Source organism: Myodes glareolus, chromosome 1 (genome assembly GCF_982192425.1).
Source record: "Myodes glareolus chromosome 1, mMyoGla1.1, whole genome shotgun sequence".
Classification (NCBI taxonomy): Eukaryota; Metazoa; Chordata; class Mammalia; order Rodentia; family Cricetidae; genus Myodes; species Myodes glareolus.
The window spans coordinates 29,366,972-29,379,098 of record NC_142026.1 but is presented as its reverse complement, the minus strand read 5'-3'; the positions used below and the strand labels follow the sequence as shown (position 1 = coordinate 29,379,098).

General features: G+C 51.4%; 1 protein-coding gene across 2 annotated transcripts in view; it reads left to right on the top strand.

The window, feature by feature from the left end:
* Ngef (neuronal guanine nucleotide exchange factor) overlaps positions 1 to 12,127 on the top strand; it is a 95,698-nt gene that overhangs the window by 75,523 nt on the left and 8,048 nt on the right. For both annotated transcript variants that reach the window (XM_048428973.3, XM_048428974.3), the window contains 3 exons: positions 8,664 to 8,824; positions 10,296 to 10,448; positions 11,943 to 12,072. In XM_048428973.3, coding sequence (XP_048284930.3) covers positions 8,664 to 8,824; positions 10,296 to 10,448; positions 11,943 to 12,072 — 444 coding nt within the window. The remainder of the gene's footprint in view (positions 1 to 8,663; positions 8,825 to 10,295; positions 10,449 to 11,942; positions 12,073 to 12,127) is intronic.

Below are 12,127 nucleotides of genomic sequence, written 5' to 3'. Positions count from 1 at the left end.
GTATACGCCGTGTATCATGAGAAATAGCACATGTGCGCATCTCAGTCCCGAGGGTGTCGTGGCTGCTCTGTAGAATTCCTGGTTACAGCTGAGGGATCTTAAAGTTTGTGGACGATACTCCCCCACCTCAGCCACGTGTGAGTGCACCAGCTCCTCATTATCTCGCTGCTTCTCCTGACTTGCGAGTGGGGTGGAAATGGCTTCTCCTTACAGCTTCTGTCTATACACTTCTGACAGCCGGGTCTTTTCATGGTCCTGTAACCTGAAAGCCTTTGTGAGCTGTTCTGTTAGCCAGATCTTGCAGATACTTGGTCAGTGGCTCTGTGACACGGGACACTTGTTGAGGGTTGGGTTTGGTGTTCTGGACCAGGGAACCTCAGACCCTCGGCTCTTGCACAGTATGGCTGCTACGTGGGAAGGCACTGTGGCCCAGGCAGCTGTCAGTGGTGCCCCTGCTGGGTCCAGCTCTTTTGGCAGGCCCCGTGCTCACAAGATTTCAGCCACGGGGGCTCAGTCTTGAGCCTGGATTCCCCTTAACACCTTCCTCCTGCCAGAGGTTCTGCTTGACTAGAGGAGGCTCTCCAAACCCTGTATACACTCTCAAGCCTATGGTGTGTGCCAGTCACAGGCTCTGGCTCTTCAGGCCAGTTACCCTAGAGATGAGGAATGTCTGGCAGAGTGAGGTGTGGACCATCCCACACCCCTGGCTGCCCTGTGTGGCTGCTCTGAGGGACTTCTCTGTTCCTGTGACACCCTGCTGAGAGGAGCTGTGGAGTTGTCCCGATACAGTCACTCACCCAAGCCACTGCCCTGACCCAAGACAGTACCCACAGGCCCTCAGAGTGTCTGGGGAGCCAAGTGCTTGGCACTTGAAGCTCAGGCTAATCCTTGGCAGTGTTCAGAGGCCCTGTAACCCCTGATGGTATATACTGAGTATACCATGTATATGGTATACTCCATATACATGGAGACTGGCTGGTGGGTCTGAACGATGGCATCAGTGGGTAAGGTTCCCACAGCCTCTAAGGACACCCAAAGCTAAGGACACCCCAAGGCCTCTGATGCTATGGTTCATGGTTTCTCTGTCCTGCACCTGCCTCCAGACATAAGCAAATGGGCTAACAGCAAAACCATGGTTAGAGCTTCAATGTGTCCCGAGTTGGGGACTAGAAAGTTAATCCCCAAGTAAAATGTTGAGAGGAGTTTTAAGGGGGGGCGCTAGGCCTTGAGGACTCTGTTGCTATGGTGGGGATGGGTTCATTATCAATAGAGGGGATTCTGTCTTCCAAATGAGACAGACCCCGCTTCTCTGGTGCAGGTGAACATGCCCCTGGCTCTTCCCAGGCAGCAGCATGTTGACCTTGGACCTCCAGTGGCAGAACCATTAGAAATCTTCTGCCTCTGTATTCCCACTTGAGTTCCTGCCCTGACTTCCCTTAATGATGGGCCGTGATGTGGGAGTGGAAGTGAAATAAATCCTTTCCTCCCCAGGTTGTTTTTTGGTCATGGTGTTTTTATCACAGCAATAGAAACCCCCACTAAGACAGAGGGAGGTGATTCAGTCTCTAACCAGTGGAGAAACACAGGCTGCTCTCCCCTGTGGGGTTCAGATGCAGACTCAGCACAGACCCCTGAGATGATCCTTTGTCGGAGAAAACCCAGCTCTCCCTTGAGAGGCGTGAAAGGGACCTTCCGGAACCCTGAGGTGGGGCTTTTGTTTCATGTGAGGGAGGTAGGAGGCGGGAAGAAGATTTCTATCTTCAGTCTCTGGTCTGTAGGCCCCTGGTGCTGAATCCCACAGAGGTCACCCTGGAGATTCGAGCATCAAAGAGTCAGGGAGCTTGAGGAGCCAACCTGACAACCAGATCTGGGTGAAGTGCAGAGTCTGAGTTTTAAGACAAGTAAGGTAACAGCTGCAGAGAAATGGCTCAGCCTTGAGTCTGCTGACAAAGGAGACAGATCTCACAGGGAGAGTAGGAGCAGACATGGAGGGCAGTGAGGTAGCAAGGACCCTCTCTGACGGGACAAGTGCATTAGTGAGCCTCATCAGAGAAACAGAACTTACAGAATGAATATATGTGGGATTATTATTATAATTATTAATTGACCTACCAATGGAAGGTCCAAGAATCCAGTGGCTATTCAGTCCACAAGGCTGGGTGTCTCCGCTTGTCTTGTCTTCAGTATATACCAGCATCCCAAAGAAGTAGGCTCAAATGCCCACGAAAGAACGGACTTGCTAGTGAGAGCAAGAGCAAGCAGGCAAAGAGCGGACACTTCCTTCTCTCGTGTCCTTTATGTAGCTGCCAGCCGAAGATATGGTCGATTAAAGGTGTCTCTCCCACCTCAAAGATCCAGATTAGAAGTGGGTCTTCCTCCTTTAATTATGAGAAATTCCCTCACAGTGCCCAACCATTTAGGTTTTAGGTAATTCCAGATGTAGTCAAGTTGACCACCAAGAATAGCCGCCACAAGTGTCTAAGACTCTAGGCTCTGTTCCTCCACCTGCCTCCCCTGTTTCTTGCCCCTTCTCTAAGTGTCTCTGGTTCTTTTTCATATCCCCGTGTTGATGGTTAGGGGTTCCTCTGCTTCTGAAACTGCTTAATCAAGGCAGTCCCAATAGACCTCACCTAACGCTCAGCCAGTCGCGAGGCCACATGCAGTTCTGTAGGCAGGACTGCAGCCACGCTGCATTAGTGGGGAGTCTTGCAATAAAAGCAATGTAAGAAGAACTAACAGGGTCGTGGTGGCTTTAATCCCAGCACTTGGGATGCAGAGGCAGTCGGATCTCTGTGAGTTCGAGACCAGTCTATTCTACAAAGCAAGTTCCAGGACAGCCAGGGCTATGTAGAGGGATCCTTTCTCAAAAAACAAACAAGCAAACGAAAGAGTTTAATTTGGATTACAGTGTGAAAATATATATTTCATGTGGTAGGGAAGGCACAATGGCAGGAAAATAAAGTGGCTGGCCACAGTGTGTCCACAGTCAGGCAGCAGAGAAAGATGGAGGCTGGGGTTCAGATTGTTTCTCACCCTTTTATTCAGTTCAGCCCTCCAACCCTGGAGTAACCCTAGCCCCATCAGGATGACTCTTTCTGTTTCAATCAACCCAGTTAGGAATTTTGCCACAGATTTGTCCCTAGGCGATTCTAGATTCTGTCAAGTTGGTGACATGAACCACCACCCTTGGCCTCTGGCCCTGGTCCTACCACCTCTCCCTGAGGCAAGTCGACTCTGAGCACGTCCACAGGTGTCCTGAGGGGTGCAGTGCTGACTCGGCGTCTCCTTTCCCTGGAGGACAAAGAAAAGTCTACATCTATGCTACGGGGTGGTGAACATGCTTCAGAGGACTCAGGGCATGGCTGCTCCTCACAGCCTGGCAGGGAAAGCTGGTGTGTGTGAGTGAGTGTGTGTGTGTGTGTGTGTGTGTGTGTGTGTGCGCGCGTGCGCGCGTGCGCGCGCGCTCTCCAGAACAGGTGCACACTTTCCTTCACTCTCTCCAGGAATCTCTTCAGAGGGGCCCTAGCACTTGGAGAGTCACCACCTTCCTATGTCCTGACCCTCCTTCAGCGCCATCCTACCCCCTCCCTGTCCCGCGTGCCCAGTGTCGGGCATCGGCATCCCTGAGAACGGGGACTTCTTGTTATCCTTTGCCCCCCAGCGCCAACTTCACCTCCTGGGACAGACCCACCTTGCCATTCTGGCCAGAGTGCCTTTCTACCCGAGGTAAGGCAGTGCCCAGGTAGTGGGCAGTTATGCCCGGGTTGTCTGTCCGCTGCTCTGTGGCACGCTGGACCCTGAGCCATGCTTTCTTCCTGAGCCTCCCTCCTCACAGCCACCCGAGGAGCCCAACCTGCCATTCTCACTTCGGAAGATTAGGCAGTTATCGCCGACCTCCCAAAGCCAGTGCATTATTGGCAGCCCAGCTGCTCACAACAAGCAGACTTGTCATAGTCGTCACCAATGGCAGGCTACCTGCACTGGCCTTCCAGCAAACAGCAACTGTGAGCCAGCTCTTAGCTTGCACAAAGAATCCAGGCAGGGCGTCCTGTGATTCTCATGGTTCTTGGCAGCTAACAAATGGAAGAGTTGAGATCTAAGAGCACCACTGGCAGACCGAGCTGTGATTCATAAAACTGGGGTCAGTCTAATTGAGTGACTGAGCATCCCATCCGCGGTCAGGTCCACAGAGCAGCTGCCAGGGAGGAAGCTACCGTGTTGCTAACTCATGAAGTATAGCAATGGCCGCTAAAAAGTTTTGTAGTTTCCCTCCCTCTCTCCTTCATTCCCTTCCTCCCTCCCTCCTTTCCTCCCTCCCTCCCTTCATCTCTCCTTCCCTCCCTCCCTCCCACCCTTTCTCACTCTCTCTTTCTCTCACACACACACATTATACATACTCATAAACACATCCATACATATACTCATTCACACACTCAGACTCAGCTACTCACTCATACACATTCTCACACATTCACATGAACACACATTCATGTGTGCGTGTGTGTGAACAAACATGCACACACGGAGTCATTTTTTCTTCAATGCGTTGGGATAGCTGAGACTAAAGAATCCAGCTTAGTGGCGCGTGCCTTTAGTCCCAGCACTTGGGAAGAAGAGGCAGGAGGATGTCTCTGAGTTTGAAGCCAGCCTGGTCTACAGAGAAACTTCCAGAACGGCCAGTGCTATAGAGAGAGGTCCTGTCTCAAAGAGGAGGAGGAGGGATTTATTTTGACTCTGTTTCAGAGGTTCTGGCCCATACTCCACTGGCTCTGTTGCTATGAACTAGGCATCAGACTGAATCCCATGGCAGGAAGCAGCTCACCTCATCACAGAAAGCAGGGAGACACAGGAAGAGTCTAGGACAGGAGCTACCACCCCCAGTGACCTACTTCCTCCAGCTAAGCCCATGTCCTGAAGTTTCTACCAAATAGCAGCTGGGGACCAGGCTTTCAACATGGGAGCCTGGGGGTGGAGTGGAAATCTCATATTCAAACCACATCTATATATACTCGTGTGTGTGTGTGTGTGTGTGTGTGTGTGTGTGTGTGTGTGTGTTTTGGTTTTTGGAAACAGGGTTTCTCTGTGTAGCCCTGACTGTCCTGGAACTCCCTCTGTAGACCAGGCTGGTCTTGAACTCAGAGTCACCTGCCTTTCCCTCCCAAGGTGCCACCACCGCCTGGCCTACATACACTCTTTAAACCCACATTCAGGCACACCTTACTACCTGATGTTGCCTGAGAGGTGCCACCCAGTGTGCCCTTCTCTGCTCCCTTGGGATGCAGCTGCATCCGTGGTGTGATAATCACCCCTAGTGCCTGGTGCTGCACCAACGCAGCAGGTGCCCAGTGAGTGTGTGGCACCGATGGATGGCTGAATGCCTAAGTGAGGAACACACGGGGCCTGGGTCCTTCATCTCTCATTTCTTTGAAGGGGTTTTGTTTGCACTGGGGATCAAATTGAGGACCTTTCACATGGTGGGCAAAACCCCTACCACGGATGCACGTGCCCGAACCCCTTGTCTCTCCTGTGTAACCATGTAAAGGCTTGAGTGTCTGAGAGTCAAAGGAAGATTGATGAGGAAAAGACAGCTGCATTAATGTAGCAAGTAATGCAGCCTGCTAAATAAAAATAAACATCCTGGCCAAGGAAAATTCACAGATGACTAACCACCTATAAATGGATAAGGCGGGGAAGGGTGAGTGAATGGGCTCAGCCAGCATCAGTAGTGATTCAGGACAAGGCTTGCTGGGTGTCAACCACAGCATAGCCAGTCGCGAAGTGTCCCCAAACCCTGGTCCTCATTGTCACTGGGACAAAAGCTGTTATCAGCAGGGTGCACTTGCGAACATAGTCCCCGGTGTCTCGGACAGTGTCCTTAGAGCCATGCCATCTGAAGGACGTGCCTCTTGTGTTACTGTCGGGGGGTGGATCCCTCAGTCTGTGATAGGGTTGTCTGCAGTCAGTTGGGTCAGTTACACATGTGAGCTTGGAGCTTGGCTGCTCAGTTATCTCGGCATTCTTTTGAGAAATTAAACTTAACAGCAGGAAGGTGAGTTACTAATGCGTTTGTAGCAGAGAAGCTTCCAGAAAACGTCATGTCCAATGTGACCTTTTGGTCTGAGCTGCATACAGGCAGTTACAAAAACCAAAGATGAATTTTCAGCCAGCATTTGGTCCCAGGGCCGCAACTCATGGCATCTCAACCCTATCGGCACTGTCTCGAGTCAGATGTAGACCGGGGACCTGGGGTCTGGTGTGGCTGTGATATCTCTGTAGATTTTTTATTGTTGCTGCAGAACATCTCCAGCTTACAAATGCATCCCCTGTCTCAAAGGGCCTCACCACACCTACTGACTGAAAGGGCTTCACAGGGAGAAGTGGCTGGAAACACCCAGTTAACCCTGCTTTGCTGGGACCCAGCTTGGCAGGAGCCATACCAGAGCCCAGGACATGGGAAACCCTTTGATTGAATCTGGGTTGTCTCATCATCAAGTCACATGACTTTGAGGGTGTTGGTCACCACTCTGCATCTGTGCTCTTCTGGTGAGACAGGAGTTTCTACATCTCCCTTCTGGAAGACCCTGAGGATTAAGAAGACAGCGCGGGAAACCCATCGCCCACCTCAGCCACACCCAGGTGTGCATGTTCTGGGGACAGACAGCAGCCCCTCCCTCCCTTCCACCAATTCCTGAAGCTGGAACCTGCACTGCCGGACCCCTGACCATTGCTGCTCTCTGTCCTCCGTCTGATGGATTTGTCTCTGAGGACGGCTATTGCTTACTAGCTGACATGAAATGATGGAATTTACCCCACACCCACCCAAGAAATGAAGCAGAGCTGTCAGCAGGGCCGTTCTCCCTCCTGAGCTCCAAGGAGAGCCTTCCTTCCTCTTCCAGTCTCTGGATACAGCCCGGTCCCCACTGTTGTAATTTTTTTTAAAGCAGCACACAAAAGCAAGATGCCATGTGATAGAGCTCAGGTGGGGAGGTTTTCTTATTGAGGGAAAGTGAATAGGAAAGGGGGGAAGGGAAAGGAGAGACCAGTCTCTGGGGACAGGAGAGGCAGAAGAGAAGAGGGAGGCTGAGGGAGAGAGGGAGAGAGGAAGAGAAGGAGAGAGGGAGAGAAGTACCCATCCTTCATGTATCTGTGTCTCCATTTTTCTCCTTTTCCTTTCTAGACATGAAGGTGTCTAGAATGATGGTTAGTTTTTAATGTCAGTTGATATAATCTAGATCAGGTTGGCCTGTTGGTCTGCCTTGAGGGGGGGGTTGTTTTATCTGGATTGTCTAAATCAGGTTGGTCTGTTGGTCTGCCTGTGGGGGGTTGTTTTATCTGGATTGTCTAGATCAAGTTGGCCTGTTGGTCTGTCTGTGGGGGGTTGTTTTATCTGGATTGTCTAGATCAGGTTGGCCTGTTGGTCTGTCTGTGAGGGTTTGTTTTATCTGGATTGTCTAGATCAGGTTGGCCTGTTGGTCTGTCTGTGAGGGTTTGTTTTATCTGGATTGTCTAGATCAGGCTGGCCTGTTGGTCTGTCTGTGAGGGTTTGTTTTATTGCCTATCAACACAGGAAGATCCAGACTAAAAGCTGATGCTCCCATAGCCTGAGCTTGGGTCCCAGGCTGTATAAAAGAGGAGTGAGCTGAGTAAGCGGATGTGATTCATTCTCTCTGCCCTTGACTGTGGGGGTGACTGGCTGCTTCAGGTTCCTGCCACGACTTAACTCTAAATGATGGGGTGAACCTGGAAGTGTGAGCTGACTACACTTTTCTTAAAGTTACTTTGGTTGGGATGTTCCATCACAGCGACAGAAACCAAACTGAACACCTAGCATTGGGGGTAGGACCCACCCTGACTCCGGAAAGGTCTCACCGCAAGACATTCAACTTAAGCACAGCTGCCAAGACCCATTTCACTCCAGGGCCCAGGTGCTGATCCCAGAGAACAGGGTGTGAACAGAGATTTTTCAGGGGTCAACAGCTTTACCTGCCACCTGTCCCTTCAGGCATCTGAACCAGTCCTGGGAGAGCGATTAGGAGAGACGGTGGGCCTGGCTCCCATTGGTTTCAGGGGAGGTTGTTTGTAAGGACTAAAGACAAGCTATCCAGGCCTGCTGCTGGGGAGTTTTGAATCTATCACTTCAGTAGGACAATAATAGTGCTGATAGGTGCCCCTGAAAGGTGAAGGAGATTTTGTGTTTCTTTTTCTCTTTTTCAAAATGAAAATGGTTTTCTTGATTACACTATAAAATCAGATGCTAAAAGAAATAATAGAGGCTTATTTAGGATTTTTCAGGTAATTTAAAAAAAAAAGTGAAAAAGTTACCCCAAATCACACCCTTCCTGATTGGCATCTTGGTCTGTTTTCTGTAGAACGGGGGCAGGCAGGGTCCTGCTACCTGCTGATTGTCCCACCCGTCTCTACACCAACGATCACGGGCAAGAGCCATCTTTGCCACTGTCTGGCTCTGTCATAGCTTGTTACTAAGTGTCCTGGTGGCAGGCTATGACACCGTGCTTCCCACGGATGGAGGGCTTTCTCCTTTGCACTGGCGTGGGTTGGCTTCTGCCACACATCGGCCACCGCGGGCCTCAGTAGCTCTGCAGCTAAGAGCATCCTCAGCTCGTCTTAGCAGCAACCACAAGGTCTCTCCTGTGTCTGCACAGGCCATGTTTGAGCTGGTTACCTCCGAGGCTTCCTACTACAAGAGCCTGAACCTGCTGGTGTCACACTTCATGGAGAATGAGCGGCTGAAGAAGATCCTGCACCCGTCCGAGGCTCACATCCTCTTCTCCAATGTCCTGGATGTCATGGCTGTCAGTGAGCGGTAAGCCCTGGAGGGCCACCTCCCTCCATCTCTCCCCCATGCCAGGGCGTGTTTTGAAGGCTTTGGATTTTATGTAAAGAAATAGGATAAAGTTGTAAATCTAGGCACTGAGACGATGGCTCATTGGGTAAAGTGCTTGTCTTGAAAGTACAAGTTTGATCCCCAGAGCCCACGTGGGTGCAGTGGGATACATTTGTAATTCCAGTGTTAGTTATGTGGAGTCGGGAGAGTCACTGGGTCTGGCTGATCAACTAGCCAGTCTAGCCTAATTGGTGAGCTTCCAGGTTCAATGAGCGATTGTCTCCAAAAAACTAGGCAGATGGCTCCTGAGGAGTGACCTCTGACCTCCTCACACAAGTCTGCACACACCCAGATGTAAGCCCAAAGGCCCACCATTCAACCATTCAGGTTGGCTAGTGGTACCTCCTCCCCTGGTCTCATCCCCTCAGCCTCAGGGACCTGTGCCTCCTTAAGATGCTGTGAGTTAGAGGACTCTCCCACACTAGTTGGAGTGATGTTGAGTTAAATCTTAGGCAGGAAACCCGCAGGCAAGTCTGTAGGGTCTCAGGACAATGTCCAAGGTCATCTGGGAGTGGCTGCTTACCCAGAAGTGCCAAAGCCTAAATCCCCCTGCAGGCCAATGTCAATGAAGCCCAGATTGCTACTTCCCTTTCCCCTCCCATGAGGCATCAGCCATCCAGGAAAGGATGTGAGATCTGTGTTTCCTGTGGAGGAGGAGAAAAATTAAGATGAAGGACTCACTTGGCAATACCCCAGTAACCTGGGCAGCCAACTTTCCCGTTCAGATGAGGCAAGAAATGGCAGAGGCGGCCTTCCCCTGTGGGGGGGGGGGGGAGGGGAAGGTCCCTCCATGTCACATGTGAAAGCCCAGCTGTTCTTGTTGTCTGCGGGGAGGGGGGGCTGTTACCCCCTTTGCACTGACACCTGCCTTTTCTTTGTAGTCTGCCCCTGCTGGTGGCCATCCTATGGCTCATCCTATGGCTCGGTGAGGCCAGAGTAACCCAGAGGTTACAAGGCTCAGAGGTCTCTGAGCTTGCTGTTTACTTATCAATTCGAATTTTAACTTGAAAAATCCCAGAATACAGAAGTAGAGACACCACGTGTTGGCTGCTGGCTTAATTAGTGATGGGCATGAGGTCAGCCTAGGGTCATCCGATCCCTGCCTTTCCCAGTACCCAGGGGACCGTTGTGAGGCACCAGCTTGACTTCTGTTCTGTTACCTCAGGACACACTGGTACACGTGTAGGAGCTAATGATGAGCCTCGTGCCTCCTCCCTCTCCATGTGCTCCTGATGGCGTTATCCACCTAAAAACACAGTCTGTTCCCGACTGTGCTCAGGTGCGCCACCAGGACGCAGAGACCCACTCACCTTGTCAGCGAGCGTGCTGGTTTGTTTATCCAGACAGGCTGATTTGCAGGTGCCTTCAGCCCAGGATCTGCCTCTTGCAGGTTTTTGCTGGAGCTGGAACACCGCATGGAGGAGAACATTGTCATCTCGGACGTGTGCGACATCGTGTACCGCTATGCGGCTGACCACTTCTCAGTCTATATCACCTATGTCAGTAACCAGACCTACCAGGAGAGGACGTACAAGCAACTCCTGTGAGTGTTGCTGGGGCTCAGCCATCCTTGTCTGGGAACTCACCAGAATTTGGCCAGGCTGGTGATGGCATCCAAATCTCTGTGCATCACGGTATCACTAGAAAACCTCAGGTCCACCTGTACTCCGGGAGAGTCATCTGAAGTCCCCAGTACCTGTGTCTAGAACAGCCAGTAAAGCCTTGTAGGAAAGAATATGTAGCCCCAGAAGTGATCCAAGGTCCAGAACATTGGAAATGTGTGTGTGAAGCCGTGGGAAAGGCAAAAGTGGACAGGAAGGCTAGTGATACCTGGGAACTGGGAGCCAGTCTCCCATTTCATGAGCTTGCTCTGCACCACGGTGAAGGGCTTCCCTTGTGGTACCCACCCATGTTAGAAATAAAAGACTCTCTAGTAAGGGCACGGGGGAAGCAAGACCGGGTTTGCAGTTCCAGTCACAGGCATAGGGGTCTCTGGAATGTCCTGAGAACAAAGACAAGGTTGGGGACCTCATTGGGACAGCCAAATCTATACAAGTTGCCCGAGGGGCCTGGCAAGCTCTGCTTGTCACGTGGCGGCAGCTACTATGTTGAGAAGTCACTAAGAAACAGTACTGCAGCGGCCCCACGGGAGAGTTTTTAGGGCAGTCATTTGTGACAGAGAGATCCCTATGGCTTCTAGGATCTGTTGGAGCTGCTGTGCCAGGAAGGTTTCTGTGTGCTGTGTGCCCACTGTTCACACAGCATCTAGGTTTTGATGACTTTTCTACCAAATCACACGGTTAAAGCGGACATTTTAATGTCTGAGTATCCAGGCATTTGGGTGCTTTCCAGCAACTGTTTGGAGAGTGGAGGGAATCAGTGCTACTTCTCAGGTCAAAAGACAAGCAGAATAGGGGTTCGCGTCTTGCAGTTCCCAAAAATCCCCAAGTTAGCTGGTCACTATGTCACGTTACCCTGTGAGTGCAGTTCCCCCGGCCCCACTAGAAGCAGGTACCGTGTGCTGCCCTGATGTCTGCTGCTGCCCTGCAGTGAGTCTCTGGCAGTCATCCTCCTGGCCTTCAGCAGCACTGTGCCACGTGCCCAAGCCCACCTGTCAAAAATAGCCCAGGCTCTCCTGGCAGGTGCCTCGTGCCTGGTGCGGTTTCCATCTCTGCATCACTACGTGGGTTTACCTTGCCACGGCTTCCTGCCGGGTGAAGTCATCTAATTGTATGTCTGATTCATAACCTTGACTACAATGGGATTCTTACCCCTCCCACACAAATCATGTTTTGCCAAGTCTTCATGGCCTGGCATATGAAGCCACTATTGTTATTTGACGTTTACATGAACGGTTTATTTTCCATTAAAAAGAAATGAGGTGGAGGGGGTGGAGAGAAGAAGAGGGAGATAGATCTCAGCATGTGCCTGTGGTTTGTCTGGTCTCTGGGAGGCTGTATGTGGGGAAGGGGAGCATCTCCTATTCATACCTCCAGGGCCTGAGCTCAGAGACAGTCCCCTGTGTCTGGATCTTCAGACAGGAGAAGGCAGCTTTCCGGGAGCTGATCGCACAGCTGGAGCTGGACCCCAAGTGCAAGGGCCTGCCCTTTTCCTCCTTCCTCATCTTGCCCTTCCAGAGGATCACAAGACTCAAGCTGCTGGTCCAGGTGTGACCCCTAACAGTGCCCTGGGCTCTGCAGCCCTCCCCTGCCCAGGCCTTCA